Here is a 17089-nt window from a genome sequence, read left to right on the forward strand (position 1 = left end):
GAATGTAATCAAAAGTGGGAAGTGAACTTCAACATCAAGAAAAGTAGTATAATGGAGTTTGGAAAAAGTAAAAATAGAATATCAGGGCAATATAAAATTGGTACAAAGGAAGTACATACATAAATGTATGCACAAAGGAAGTAAAAAAAGTTAGCTCGGAAAGAGACCTAGGAGTAATTATCAGCAAAGAAATTTCACCAGACAAGCATATAAACAAAATAGAGAAACCTTCAATTTACTAAGATCAATGAAAGTGGCCTTTGACTACTTGGATGAGGAAATGGTAAAGAAAATATTAGTCACACTGATAAGACCAAGATTGGAGCATGCTGTGACACTATGGACACCCAGCACAAAAAGGATTATAAAGAAATTAGAAAGAATCCAAAGATGACACTAACACTCTTTAAACTGACATACAAAGATTGTCCAAACTGGAACTACCAACCATGGAACAAAGAAAAGAAAGGAGATCTACTGACCATTTACAGAATTATGAAAGGGATGGAAGTCCTTGACAGAGATGATTTATTAAAGTGGGATAAGAGAAAAACAAGAGGACATGAAAAGAAACTCAATACACACACACACACAAATTATTTTATAGATATGTAAATGGCAAATAAGAGGACATGAAAAGAAACTCAATACACACACACACACAAATTATTCTATAGATATGTAAATGGCAAACTAAAAAATAAACAGGAAATTCTTAAATTACATCAAGGTAACAGAGAATACACAGAAGTTATATAAATGGCAGATATTATGAACAAACATTTCAAATCTGTATTCACCAAAGAGGAAAAAATCTACAAAACTGTGATCAAAGAATTGAAGTAAGTTTTCCTCCAATGAAGAAATTAAATATTACTCAGAATGAAATAAGGAATCAAATATTAAAGCTTGACATTAACAAGTCACATGGCCCGGATGGAATTGCAAACTGGGTACTAAAGGAATGTATAGACGAACTAACAGGAAAAATATACAAAATAATTGATTGTTCACTCAAAGAAGGAAAACTAACAGGAAACTGGAAAAATGCCAATATAGTGCCAATATATAAGGGGGGAAATAAGGAAGACCCAACAAATTATAGATCAGTGTCCCTAATGAGTAAAAATTTGTGAGAGAATCATCAGATATAGATGGACAAAATATCTGGAGGAGAATAACATATTGAACCTGAGGCAATTTGGATTCAGACAAGGAAGATCATGTACCACTAATTTGATTTGTTTCTATTCAAGATTGATAGATATATTGCAAGAAAGGGATGGCTGGGCAGACTGTGCCTTCCTGGACCTAAAAAAGGCATTTGATAAGGTACCACACAGAAAATTGCTATATAAACTGGAAACAAGAGGTATACATGGAAAACTATTGAATTGGATGGAGGACTTCCTACATGGAAGAAAAATGAGAGTAGTACTCAGAGACAAATATTCAAAATGGGAAGAAATGAGTAATGGCGTCCCATAGGGGTCAGTACTAGCTCCGATAATGTTTGCTATATACATAAATGACAAGGATGAAGGTACTGAAAGTTACATGAACTGCTTTGTGGATGATGCAAAGTTATTAAAGAGAATAAGCTCCGAAATAGATTGTGAATCATTACAGAGTGATCTGAACAAAGTCTCAGAGTGGAGCAAGAGATGGTAGGTAGAATTCAACAAGAAGTGCAGTATAATTGAATTTGGGAAAAGCAAGGATAGAATATCAGGACAGTATAAAATTGACAGAAAAAAAGTTAAAGAAAGTAAATTCTGAAAGGGACCTAGGAGTAATCATCACCAAAAACATATCGCCAGATAAACATAAAATAAAAGTTGGAGAAACATACAATTTGTTGAGATCAATAAAGGTGGCCATTAAATACCTAGATAAGGAAATGATTAAGAAAATATTACAAACACTGATAAGGCCAAAACTGGAATTTGCAGCGCACCCAGAACAAAAAAGAATACAAGAAATTATAAAGAACATAAAGAGCAACGACAAAGATGGCCCCAACACTTTCAAAACCTAACATAACAAAGACTTGACGTACTGTTGCAAAGGTAAAACCTCAGATAATAACAACATTGTGTGGTGATATGTTCCAGGTCTGTACAACTAAAAATTTTCTTTGGTTTTTCCTGCTTTCTCTGGATTTGTTAACAGAAAAGTGTGTCTACACTTTGGCTCCCAGATAGTGTACATCAAGTTGTACATGTAATGACATGCTCTATTTGGCTGCATATATGTTCAGGTTGGGTGGGAATGGTTTTTATGCCTTTGTTTTTTGGCTACCTCCCTTGTAAGGGGTAAAAAGCCTTTGGTATATATGTATGTAAGTATATATGCTAACACATATAAATCTAGAGTTGATGATTATTGGAGTTATGTGACAAATTTTGGATTTTCTGGCCACAAATTTGGGGGTCAAATTCTGAGACGGAATATTACTTGAGTATACACTGTGTATGTACCTAGTTATATTATACAGGAAGGAGAGCTATGCTGGTGGTGACCCATCTTTGTATCTTGCAACATCTAGTTTGTTCTTAAATTCATGTATGGAGTTTGCACACTATTTTGTCCAATTTCTTCCATACATCCACCACTCTATGTGGAAAGCCGTTTTTTTCAGATCTCTTCTATAACTGTCTTTTTTTCCTTTTCATGTCCCCTTGTTTTTCTTCTTTTCCAATTTATTAGATCTTCTCTGTCAAGGACTTCTATGCCTTTCACAATTCTGTAAATGGCCAACAGATCACCTTTCTCTTCTTTGTTCCAGGGTTGGTAGTTCCAGTTTAGACAATCTTTGCTCATATGTCAATTTTGAAAGTGTTGGGGCCATCTTTATCATTGCTCTTTGGATTCTATTTTTCTTGTATTCTTTTTTGTACTGGGTATCCATAGTGTGGCTGACTAGTATGTGACTAGTATTTTCTTTACCATTACTTCATCCAAGTAATTAAAAGCCACCTTTATTGATCTTAACAAATTGTAGGTTTCTCTGACTATTTTGTTTATCTACGTATCTGGGGACATGTCTTTGGTGATGATTACTCCTAGGTCCTTTTCAGAACCAATTTTCTTTACTTCCTTTGCACCAATTTATATTGTCCTGATATTCTCCTTTTATTTTTTCCATATTCAATTATACTACATTTCTTAATGTTGAAGTCCACTTCCCACTTTTGACTCCATTCCCAGATCTTGTTCAAATCCCTCTGTGGCAATTCACAATTTTTTTTCTTTAGTAGTTTTGAGTCATCTGCAAAGAAGTTCATGTAACATTCTACACATTCATCCATGTCATTTACATATATAGCAAACATTATCGGAGCCAGTACTAAACCCTGTGGGACTCCACTTATAATTTTTTCCCAAGCAGAGTTTTTATCTCTGAGCACCACTCTCATTTTTCTTCCATGCAAGAAATCTTCCATCCATTTTGATAGTTTTCCTTGCATATTTACTGTTGTTTCAAAAGTTTTCTTAATAATTTTTTGTTTGGTACTTTATCAAATGCTTTTTGTAAGTCCAGGAAAGCACAGTCTGCCCATCCATCCCTTTCTTGCATCATATCTATTAACCTTGAATAGAAATAGATCAAATTTGTAGCATATGACTTTCCCTGTCTACATCCAAATTGTCTTGGATTTTGTATATTGTTCACATATCTATAGAATAATTTAGGTTGATCTTTACATTTGTCTGTCTTTTTCAGTTTCTTTTTTTCTTCCCTGTGTATTTTTACATATTCATTCTTAGTTTGATATATATTTGCAACTTTCCAGGGTTTTATATTTTTCATTTTTTCCAAGCTTTGTCTATCTTCTGCCTCACTACATTTTTTGTTATACCAGCACGTAATGTACACCTTTTCCTGTTTTTGTTTTGGTACATATTTATCCACTCCTTCATTATAGATTTTTTTAGAATCATCCATTTCTCTTCTACCTATGTTTCTTCATTAAAGATATTTTCCCAACTTGTTTTTTGAAAAAAAATTCTAAGTTTCCCAAAATCAGTTTTGTTATACATCAGTCTTCCTTTTCTGTGTTTCTCATTTCTCCCCATTTATATTTCCTCTTTTAGTTCAAGCTCAAGTGTTATATATATATATTTATATAGAGAGTGCGAGTGTACGCTGGGGGGGGGTGAGTCATGGCATCATTAATAGGTCAGTGCCTACACAAGCTCTGACATCACACCTGGGATGATAGCAACTGTCAATCACAAGTCTAATATATCATCCATGACCGCTCAATCACATACATTAACTCCAGCTTCAATATCTTCTCACTAACCTTCAAACCTATGTTATCACGTTAAAACCTCTTAAAACTATTCAAATAAATATTCTCCCCTTTTAAATTAATTTTATTCAAAATTCTCCCCAGTGTGAAAGAATGATATGCACGTAATTCTATGCTGGTCCTCCAACCCATCCACCATCACACACATACCCAAAGTATTCAAAACTAAAACAACTCCAATGTAGGAAAACAAAGGGAGCAAGATTCTGGGTTTGGAAGACAAATGTATAAAGTGAGGGAGTACTCAATCTTTTGGGGTCATTGGTTGTGAAAAAAGTTTCAGGACCTGCCTGAATCTCAAATTGGATACAAAGAATGTAAGGAACAATGGGCACACAAGATTCACAGTTTTATTGTATATTCATTTAAAGAGGACAGAGCCACCTGATTGCAAAAGGACTAATGTGGTACTAATTCACAAAGGTGAAAGTAAGGAAATACCACTAAATTATAGGCCAGTATCACTAACCAGTACAATAGTGATATTAAGTGAAAAGGATTGTCAAAGAACAGTGGACCAAATATCTTGACAAGATGAACATTCTGAAAGATAGTCAGTTTGGATTCAGATCTGGAAAATCATGTGTGTTGAACCATTTAAACTTTTACCTGAGAGTGATTGATGTTCTGGAAGAAACAGAGGAGTGGGTGGACTGTGTGTACCTTAACCCAGAAGGATTTTGATGATGTATGTCAGTCAACTTGTGTGGAGATTGAAGAATGTATGAAAGATTTTTTTGAAGAGAAGATACATGAGGATAGTAGTAAAGGATATGATGTCAACACGGAGAGTAGTAATGAGTTCTGTGAGGTTCACTGCTTGTATCAATAATGTTTCTCATCTGTCAATGACATGATGGAAAGTAAAACAATCTATGCTAACATCTTTCCTGATGATACAAAAATCATGAGGAGAGTGAAAAACACAGACTGTAGGCTACTGCAAAAAGATCTAGACACTATCTTTGCATGGAGCCAAGAATGGGAAATGAATTTAATACTACAAAATGCAGTGCTGTAAGTGGGCAATAGCACCAAAAGACCATCTGTAAACTATTCCTTATAAAGTGAACCCATTATAAAACCAAGAGGTAAAAGATATGTGCCGATAATAGACAAACTGCCTTCTCACAGACATATCAGCAAGATTGTGGGAGAGACATACAAATTCCTGCAGAAAATTATAATGGCTTTTTACTATGTGGATGAAGATATGATGAAAAAAATAATTGAAACCTGATCCATCCAAGACTGGATGGTGTGGTCTCCACACAGGGTGAAGGATATAAACAAAATCAAGTAAATTCAAGTGTTGACAAAAGACAACCTGTCATCTAATTGATATATCAGCAAGATTGTGGGAGAAACATATGGACAGCTGCAGAAAATTAAAGTGGCTTTTCATTCTATGGATGAAGAGATGATGAAAATCATTGAAACCCTGATCCATCCAAGACTGAAATATGCATCAATGGTATGGTCCCCACACAGAATGAAGGACAAAAGCATGATCAATATTACATAAGGAAGCAACCAAGCTGGTCCCCATAGCAGATAAACCATACAAGAATAAAAGCACTTGGTCGGCCAACTTTGAAAGATCAAAGCTTAATAGGTGATAATTACAGTATTCAGGTAACTAAAAGGGATAGATTACATTGACAGAAGAGATCGCTTGATTAAGGATAGGAGGGCTTTAAGAAATAATGAAAACAAATCAAGGAGGACATGCCTAAAGAATGTGAAGAAGTACAGTTTTCCATATAGATGCATAAATACTTGGAATGGCTTAGAAGGAGATAGAGCCAAGTTGGAACAATACATGAATTCAAATCTAGATATAATTGGAAATCAAGAATATAGATTAAATCAGCACTGTACATGAATTTATGGCTAGGTAAGATAAATTGAAGAGCGAGAGATGGAACCCAACAAGCATGGCTACACCTCTCACTGGCCCCTTTTTATTATTCTGCCAATTTTATGGAATGCAATATATCAGTACCTAGTATTATTATTATTATTCAAGTGATGGGCAGTCATCAAAGCAAACAGCTTCTTCAATGAAGATCCCTAAACCTAAAGGCCACCCTTAGCTAAATACAAACATCTGGCAAATACCACAACAAACAAAATCTGCAAAATTCATCACCATACTAAAGAAGTTCAAATTAAAAAAGAAAAATAATAATAATACTACATACAGTACATATACCAAAGGATTTTTCCACCTTACACTGGTGGTAGCCAAAAAAGAAAAAAGCATAGAAACCACTCCCACCCATTCCATTCCCTATATATTCCACTCCCCTCCACCCTCCTTCTTATCTTGGCACCTCCTGGATGACGGGTCATCCCTGCATCTTGTCCACTGCCCTGGGTCACAAGCAGTGTCGCAAGACACAGCACATCCACAGCAAGGCTGCTTCATAAATTCGGGGACCCCCTTCTCCATCCCCTCATGCATAAAAGGAGAAGACGGGGAGAAATCCCTTCAGGCTGTGTCAATTTTTTTTTCATACATACTTCCTCACCCCCCATCCCCCTCCACTCCCCCTCATGCATAACAGCATCATCCATACACAACCCTTCTCCATTCACCCCTATCTTCTGTCCTCTCCCGTCCTTCCTCAACAGACATTCCTCTTTTGTAATGCCCCTTTCACCCCATCCATCCATCTCATCCTAAGATGCCCCTTCATATTCACTCCTTCCACCTCTGCCTTCCATACCACTTTTACTAATTTTTCTTCATTCTTTCCATGTGTCCAAACCATCCTAATACTCTTTCATCAACCCTATCTCCCAACTCCCTTTCCACCCCTGTTCTCCTCCTCACCTCCTCATTTCTCACTCTATCTAGCCTAGTAACCCCCATCATACTTCTCAGACATTTCATCTCAAACACATTCAAACTCTTTCTCTCTTATGTTCCATGTTTCTTCCCCATCCAGTGCTTTTGGCACAATCACTCCTTCATATAACCTCATCTTAGCATCCATTCCCAGATGTCTATTTTTCATTACACTTTTTAATCCACCAAGGCATTTACTCACTTCTCTCAGTCTACATTCTACCTTCACCCCCACTCCTCCCTTTCCTGCCACATTCGCACCCAAGTCTCTGAAACTATCCACTTCCTCCAGTCTCTCACCCTTAATACTCACCTACAGTCTGCTGTCACTCTCTCCTCTTGTAAATCTCATCACCTTACTTTTGCCCACATTTAGCTTCAGCTTACTTCTTTCACACACCTCAAACTCTGTCATTAACTTCCTCAATCCCTCCTCTGATCCTGCTACAAGTGCAGTGTCGTCAGCAAACAACAACTGGCTTATTTCCCACTTTTCTCCCTTTTCTTTAACCATCTCCAATCCCTGACCCACTACCCTTGCATTAACCTCTCGCACCACTCCATCCATGTATAGATTGAACAGCCAGGGCAACATAACACATCCCTGATGAAGTCCAACCTTTACCTCAAACCATTCACTCTCTACATTTCTAATCCTAACACAAGCTCTACTACTCTCTTAACAACTTCTGACTGCTCTTAACAGCTTTCCTCCTATCCCATATATCTGCAGTACCTCCCACAGTGCCTTCCTGTCTACCCTGTCATAAGCCTTTTCCAGATTCATAAAAGCCCAAAAAACATCCTTACCTTTTCCTATACCTTTCTCACATATCTGTCTTACCACAAAAACCTGATTTACACAACCCTTACCTGTCCTAAAACCACACTGTTCCTCACCAATTACTCCCTCTGTTCCTCTCCTAATCCTCTCAATCAAGACCCTCCCATAAGCCTTCCCAACTACACTTAAGTTGATCCCTCTGAAACTACTACACTCACACTTGTCCCCCTTTCCCCTGGAAAGTGGAACTATACAGGCACTCCCCCAGTCCTCTGGTACTCTATCCTCTCTTAAACAAACATTAAATAATCTCCCCAGCCAGTCCACCATCACTGTACCTCCTTTCTTCAGACATTCTGCATGGAATCCATCCAGACCAGGTGCCTTACCTGCTCTCATCATCTTAACAGCTGCTTTCAATTCATCTTTCCCTATTTCTCCTCCACTTTCCTCACTCATCACTCTCATTTTCTTAGCGCTTCCCACTGCAACTACCTTTCCTTCCCTATCCTCCTTCACATTTAGCAACTCTCTAAAATATTTTGCCCACCTTCCTCTCACTGCCTTCTCTTCCATTATCATCTCTCCATCTGCACCTTTTACCTTTCCCTCTCTACTTGATTCACCTCCTCTTCCTCTTTTAATTTCTTTCCAAAACATCTTTTTATTTATTACTTTCAAATTTTTTTGCCATACTCTTACCCCATTTCACATCTGCTCTCCTCTTTGCTTCATTTATCTTATGCTTAACTTCCCTTCTCTTTACTTTGTACCTCTCATATGATTCCCTCATCCTAGTTTGTAGCCAATCTACGAATGCCTGCTTCTTCTCTTCTATACCCTTCTTTGCTTCCTCATCCCCCCACTCACTACCCTTCCTTCTATTTCCTCCCACCCTCCTTGTTCCACACACCATCTTTGCACACCTTATGACTCCCTCCTTGAACCATCCCCATTCCTCCTCCACTCCTAGTTCTACTCTATCCTTCACTCCCTCCCACTCCTCTCTTAGCTTCTTCTTATACTCATTCTCCTAATTATATATATATATATATATATATATATATATATATATACATACATAAATGTACCAAAAAATCAACCGGAATATATTTTTCCAAGGGACGATTTCCTAACACACTTTCAAAATATGAATGACTTTTATTGATGAGCCTCAATCTTTAGAATCATTGTAGGGTCATACACAGCTGAATGGAATAGCAACTGGCAAAATAAAGGACAAAATGTACTAAACAATACCCAATACGGAAGGGGTTAATCAACTAAATGAGTGGGTCATTCCTTAAAGATCAGGTCATGAACATTAGATAATTGACAAGAAGTCTATTAACAGTTTGTACAACTGAAGGTTTAGTGATGAGTAACATGCACCTAATAACTAAGAGTGCACATATTTTGTGCCCCATATAGGGTTATCCATAATTTTGCAAGGGAAACAAGATAGTATGTGTGTGTGTGTATTTACCTAGTTTACCTAGTTGTATTTTGCAGTTAGAGAGCTATGCTCATAGTGAACCGCAGTTGTATCTTTCTGCATTGAGTTCTTTCTTAAAATCATGTACAGTTTTAGCGCACTTTGTTTCCTCTTTCAATTTGTTCCATGTATCTATTACTGTGTGGAAAGCTGTTTTTTCAGATCTCTTCTGTAACTGTCTTTCTTAAGTTTTTTCTCATGTCCTCTTTTATTTCTTCTGTCCCATTTGAGTAGGTCATCCCTATCAAGGATTTCCATCCCTTTCATAATTCTGTAGATGGTTATCAAATCACCTCTTTCTCTTCTTTGATATAGTGTTGATAAGTTTAGTTTGTCCAATCTTTGTTCATATGTCAACTTGCAAAGTGTTGGTGTCATCTTTGTCATTGCTCTTTGAATTCTTTCTAGTTTCTTTATGTTTTTTTGTACTAGGTGTCCATAGAGACACTGCGTATTCCAATTTTGGTCTTACCGGTGTAACTAGTATCTTCTTCAACATTTCCTCATCCATGTAGTCAAAGGCCACTTTCATTGATCATATTAAGTTATAAGTTTCTCCAACTATTTTGTTTATATGTTTGTCTGGTGTCATGTTGTCTGAGATAATTACTCCTAGGTCCCTTTCTGAGTTTACTTTTGTAACTTCCTTTACCAATTTTATATTATGTGTGTGTGTGTATTCACCATGGTCTTTGGATCATGTGTTTGTGTTTGTTTTGGGGAGAGCTTTTCTTTGATAAATTCCATCATGCATTACCACACACCTCACTTTAGTATCATACACACATCTATATTGTTCTAAACATTCCATTTCCTTAAATTATAACACAGATCTGCTGTTGTGCAACTAGAAGAGCTACCCTTAACAAAACATGTCATACATCATACAATTAAAAATATATATAAATCAAGGGAGGAACAACTCCACCTCCCCCAATATTTCTTTGAATATCCACGATCCCATTATTTCATCATAACTCATGCACCATATCTGACAATATTATAAATTCTTACCAGTATCTAGTCAAGGTCCAATCTGTCAAATCTACACTATCCTATTCCCCCAGAATCCCTCCCCTGCCACATAACCTTCCAGTAAGCCCAAAAGGACACCCAAATCCTGCAGGACTATAGCCTGGATAGTATAGGCATCCCCTTCCTGCCTACTTTACCTTCCATACTGATACTAATTGTATATTAGGTTATTCACATCATCAAAGAACTCCTTGGGAAACATAGGTGAGACTTTTAGTTCTGTGGTTAGGCACTTGAGAGGTAGTACAGATGGTGAACATTTACAGCACTTTTACTGCAGTATTATATACTTAATTGCACATAAGCAACATTACTCAGTCTTCTTTTTTTTGAGGGGGAGGGAACATGCAGAAATGTAAGTTTTACACCGACTTACATATTCTAAACAAAGATTTCATAATGATAATTATGTCATTCAACCCTACACAGCTTACTGCATTACAAACATAGCTCTCTATGCCCACTTTCATGAAAAAATCCATCATTTTCCTATAATGAGTTTATGATGTAACTCCCTAAATTATACAAATCATCATGGTCAAACTATGCCTACTTTATATCACGCATCTAGATCTATAAACGCCATTCCCTAATCACTACTGAATATCAATATCCATCTGTAGATTTAGTAACCATTCGCATTCTACATGACAGCAAACATGTTGCCACGCTAATTGTTTTACGTATGCAATACCAACTAAAAGTAACTGTACAATTTAACAAAGTGAAGACAAGCAATGTTTATTTGCTCCCTTGCATACCAGTTATATTGACTGAGATCAGAACCAGTCTTCAGCGACCCCACGCAACTACAAAACGGTAGACAAGGCCATTCGTTGTAGAAAGCAGAGGCATTCCACCACTGCTTGCTCCTCTACAAAATCAAGCTCACCTGCTAGCCATGGCATCACATTAGGTATATGCCGGGAGCCTATGAATTCAATCCATAAGTCATGCAACATAGGGTCAATCCCAGCATAAATTGCTTCCGGAGCTCCATTATTTTCCACTAAAAAAAAACTCAAAAACTCTTGGTTACACAAAAATGCTTGCCAAGGCCTATTCTACGTGCAATAAGATACACTGCATGTTTGTGGAAGGCACACTTATTTTTATCAATATATAATATATGAACTACAAACACCAGACAATTAAAACAACTTTTTTTTATTAAACAGCAATGTTACCTTCTCCATGGTCACTTTTATACTGTGCAGGGTGCCATGCCGTTTTGGCGTTTTGATCATGATCTTGTTTCGTGATTGGCCGAAAATGATTCTTCTTCTTTGTTGCGACTGGTGTGCTCGGAGAAAATTTCTTTATTCTGATTGGATGATACTCGCACTGGCTGCTACATGATTGGTTGATCTTAGTCGTTAGTCATTTGTTATTTCTCGCGCTGGGCTTAAAACAAAAATAGAGGGAAAATACTTCGAAAGTAAACAAATAGTAAAACATCTTTGAGAGGAGTTTTGTGATAGTATTACATACTACTGATATCCATCCATTTATGTTTTTTGGTACCGCTTAAACAGATTTGCAATGATATACTTCGATGGTAACATGCAAAAATATTATCATTATGCGTCCGAAAAATAAGCCTACACAGATCAATACATTTCAACATGGAACTTGGGTTATGTAGGAGATGTTTAATGTTAGACAGTTGGAGTCTGTACAAAGGAGATGGACAAGGGAGATACATGGATTAGAGGGTTTGGATTACTCGCAGCGACTAAGGACTCTTAACTTATACTCAATTAAAGGGAGATTACTTAGGCATGATATAATTAAATGTTGGCATATTTTTCATGGGAAACTAGCAATTTCTCGTGATGACTTGTTTCCTCGACCCTTGTTGAGTAGCACAAGGGGCCATGATTTCAAAATTGGTCACACCAGAACACAAGTAGAAGTACGGAGAAGGTATTTTAGTATTAGATGTGTGACTTTGTGGAATGAATTGCCAGCAGAACTTGTTGACTGCAGTGATATTGATGTGTTCAAATGAGGTCTCGCAGCTTATCTCGGTGATATATTATTTGATTACACTGCATAAGGCAGTACCAATCGACACCTTGACACAGTTCCATACAATGTTGCTGCTTATGATACACTATCCAGCCAGTAGCAATTAATATATAAATGTCATGTGTAGAATTATGGGCTGGCGTATCAGCAGAGTGCGGCTTCCTTGCCTACATCATAAGTGGTGTGTGGATGGGAAGCCCACCAGGTAAGAGAACCCAGACACAGGCACGTTGTATATCACTGGAAATATAACCTTTACTCACAAAATGGATATACGTGTAAACACGCGCACAATTAAAAAATAAAAGAAAATGCATGCTGGATTATAAATGAATTAAGACCTATACTACACCATGAAGATCTCTGGCGCAAACGGTGTTACCGGATTGTCCTGACAATTTTGCATGGAAACTATCTTAAATGTTTAAGGGAAAAAAATCACACTGATATCGAAACAAATGTCGCGCTGCCTGGAGCCATTGCTATCAGCTTGGGGTACACAAATTATATTACTCTGAATTACTATTCTTACACTTCTGTTGAAAAAGTATGATCTAAGTCAGCATATGCAGTGAAGATGAAGAATGATAATGAACATGTTTAAAGTAGATTAACATCATTTTCAGTTTCACATGTTTAATAGTTTCACCCTTCATTATATCAAACATTTAATTTTCTAAATGTCTAATACGTCAGTGGACACCAGTATGTGCAAAGCAAACCGCTCGGCTAAGAGACGATTTCACAGTTTGCAGTATTTCCATACTTATTTTGACTACAAGGTTTCTTTGTAGTCATCAGTTAAATCCAAACGAGGGAAGATATCCATAAGTTCCTGACCCTGAGTCTCAGTTATGTATAAAAAAGAATCCACCTGCTCTGACCCGGAAACAAGTGTAAGTCACCTAGTGTTTTATATTATCTTCACCCACCAAAATGGACAATGATGGAACTTGTTTACTCTGCACAACCCTAGGCTCTAGAAGTTCGCAAATGTGAATGTCTGGAAAACTCTTCTCATTTGATGTTGATACAAAGTAGAAATTGAAGACACCTAGTGTTGAAAATGGCAATCTGGTCGCATCTTTAGTCTCGTTCTTCCAGATTTGGCACTCCTTTCCTTCTTTTTACGATTCGTACGCTATGATGGGGACTATTTTAGTTGCCGAAAGATTGGCATGGTCTGCTGTGTTCAACTAAAATAGTTGTCACCAAACTACGGCCCGCAGTCAGTCCATCTCGCCGTCGCCACACCGTATATGTAAGAAAAAACAATAATTAATTTTCTAAAACTTTTTGTTAAATGAGTATGTTTGCTGTCTATTTTTGTGCTTGCTTTTTGTAATTTGAATATTATATATTGGTAAATCAATATAGTTTGTGTATTCACTGTAGTGTCTATTTTTGTACTTGTCTTTTTTGTGTGTATTTTGTATTTTATGTATTGGTCAATAGATATATCTTGTGTATTCACTGTATAGTGAACAAAATGGTTACGAAACCCGTGCTCGTCTTTCAGTTATCTGGCCCACTGTGAAAAAAAAGAGTCCCGTATCGAGGGTAATGGCTGAATTTTATAGTGACACTAAGGCAGTCAGCATTCTTTCATAATTAGAGACGAATTAAAAGAATACTTATTACTTCTAATGACCTTCCGTTCTGCTACCCTGTTTAAATTTCCCTTCTCGTATTATGCTAAATGTTTTCCAAGGTGTTACATATGATTGATGATCAACGTCGTGTAGCGAGGCTTCACTGGCACTACTGAGAATCCCCGTCCGCCATATTGAACGTGTAACTTTCTCCGCATCGTTGGTGTTTACATTGTTTAAGTTTAGCTTAACTTAGTGCCCACAGCATAAATATAACAATAATAAGTGTTTCATCATGACTAAGACTAGTGAGAGGTAACTGGATGCTAGTAAACCAGGTTGTTAGATATAAAAGACTGTACCATACCCATGCATCCACTGACAAGGAAGGGAAATGGTTCACGTAGGCATTTTGTTCTGTACACAAGCCATATCAGCTGAAGTAGTGGCTTTAGTATATATATAAAAAAAAAAACGAGAGGCGCATGGATGCTAAATTGGAGCTTCAGGGGTACCGTATAAGGAAGTATTGACCAATTTATAGAAAACAGGATCGGGAGGACTGTTACGGGAGTGCTCTCATAAATAATGTAGGACAAGTTACCATGTTATGCTTTCATTAACCTTGTCATTACCAAAGGGGTGCCACAGAGGGACAGCCTGACCACAAACAAAATAATTATTAAAATTGTAAACAGGCGAGATAGTTCGTCGCAGGAAATTAAGTACCCTAGCCTGACCCAACCTTGTACACATCTTTAGGACAGCACCTTGGAGGTTGTACTTCTGGACCATCAAAATCTTGCCAGGCTGCAAGAACCCTAGCTTGGAACTGTGCCCTCTCCCTAAAATACACACACATCAACCGTTATAATTCATTAGCAATTGAATATTCTGGTTAAGATAGTAAATATTGTACAGCATAAAATCTTAAAGAATAGCAAATGCAATCTAATGTACTCGAATATCGTAATGTAACATACTCGTAATCTAAACTTGACCAAATGCAACATATTGTAACTAACTTCACCTGAATTGAGTTTTGATCTGAGAAATTGGATTATTTATGCTTTATAAATACACATATTAGTACAACATAACCATCTCTGGGCATAAACACTGCTGAGCAGTTAATTTTATATTGATCAACATTTCTCCAAGTGCTAAACATAAAATGATAGTAAATAAAGTACACAAAATTTCATGAATTTTCAAACAATATTTTAAGAGTTTGTAGGGACGATGATACCACGAGAAGAGAAAGTGTTTTTGGTGAGTTCGTCTCCTTTATTCGTAAGGTAAAACTGAACTGGTGGGCTATGGGCTACCTAGGACAGACCACCCTCTCGCGCGGGATCGGTTTGTGTGGAAGGGGAAGAATGTCTAAGAAAATTTAAAGATAGTAGTGGATAAAAGAGGGCTATTGCCAATAAGCGTCTATTCCATGGGCGATAAACTAAGGAGCGAATGATGTTGGTGGTTGGGGAGAAACGGGCAGGAAACTTGGACGGCGGCGTCGACGCCCGCGATTAGAATCCCCAAAAGCCGAAAAAATGGTAGGAGGCGTAGAAGTAAAGGTTGAAAAACGAAATTTTTTTTCGGTGTGAGGTAAACTGAAATGAGATGTAGTATAAGAGAAAGTTAGAAAGGAAGCGAGTTTTAGTCGAAGAAAAAGTACGTGTAGATGTTTGTGCGTGGTTATGTTCGCGAGAGGTGTGTGTATGTATCTTACGAGAAGTGAGTAGGGTTCACTTTCCGCGTGTGGCGTTGATGATTAACCCCAAGCTAGACATTACGTTTCTGATTAACCCCAGGTGAAGCAATGGGCATTTGGCCTCTAACGAGGCACTGGGCGTATGGCTTCTAACGAGGCAATGGGAGTTTGGCTTCTAACGAGGCAATGGGCGATATCCGAAGCGTAGTCAAGAGAGTGGATCTGATGTAGGGGAGGGGGGGGGGCATGCGGGCGAGTGTTGATTTGTGTATTTTTTTTCCAAGCACAATTTTGAAAGCAGAGAATTACGTGACTCGGGGTACGTGTGTATTTGTCAGAAGAGTAAACTCGCTCTTCAGCGAAGAGGCCAGGCGTGTGCCGGACCGGTCGACAGCAGAGGAGACTAAAGGACATGATAAAATCTCCTCCCCCACGACCGGCCGGCGAAGAATTATGGGCGTTGGCTGAAAGAGCTCGAGTGAAGGGCGACGTCCGACCTCTGCTAATCCAGTGAGTGTGGATTTGTGTATGGATCTCTTTTTCTTCCGACCATAACTTTGAAAATAGAGAAATACGTGACTCGGGTAACGTGTGTACTTGTCTAAGGTGTAAGCCCGTTTGCCAGCGTCAACGAAGAGGTCAGGCGTGTGCCGGACCGGTCAGCAGCATAGGAGAAAAATCTCCTCCGCCGCGACCGGCCGGCGAAGATTGATGGGCGCTGATTGAGAGAACTGGAGCAAAGAGTGACGTCTGACCTCTGCTGAGTCGGTGTTGGTTTTTACATGCGGTCAGGAATCGATATACGAGTATATACCACGTGGTTATCACCCGTGGTACGTAATTACATAATTGCACTGGATTAGGTTAGGACAGGTCAAGCAGGGTCGCACTGTCAAAGGCAACAACGTGTGCTCCACGCCACGTAGTTGCGATTTGTGCAAGTTATCAGCAATATATAGGGTGTGTAAACTAGGTTCTCCCCATCCACTCATCTGTCTTACATCATCAGGTTCTCACCACTATAACTCAAAGGTTTATGATTTTGAATAACTTTTTTTTTTTTCCCAAACCATATCACCTTGGAAACAAAATACCAACCTGATATGAAATGGGCACTGCAGAATCTAGAATACTGATTTGGCCTCCAGCCTCTTTTCATAACTGTAATCCATCACTCCCTTCTCTCACTCTCAGCAGGGAAACGCTATTATAAGAGGTGTGGATACTTATCCTGACTGTTATTGCAGCCAGCAGCTACACAAAAT

The 17089-nt window shown here is 37.9% G+C and overlaps 1 protein-coding gene across 2 annotated transcripts in view; it reads right to left on the reverse strand.

The window, feature by feature from the left end:
- The window catches only part of Hel89B (histone acetyltransferase 1), a 76865-nt gene extending 65191 nt beyond the window's left edge, over positions 1-11674 (reverse strand). For both annotated transcript variants that reach the window (XM_076187085.1, XM_076187084.1), the window contains exon 1: positions 11380-11674. In XM_076187085.1, the coding sequence (XP_076043200.1) occupies positions 11380-11390 (11 nt within the window). In that variant the 5' untranslated portion in view covers positions 11391-11674. The remainder of the gene's footprint in view (positions 1-11379) is intronic.
- Between the last annotated feature and the right edge of the window lie 5415 nt (positions 11675-17089).

This window comes from Oratosquilla oratoria, chromosome 6 (genome assembly GCF_046742065.1).
Source record: "Oratosquilla oratoria isolate Oo_2021 chromosome 6, ASM4674206v1, whole genome shotgun sequence".
NCBI classification, from domain to species: domain Eukaryota; kingdom Metazoa; phylum Arthropoda; class Malacostraca; order Stomatopoda; family Squillidae; genus Oratosquilla; species Oratosquilla oratoria.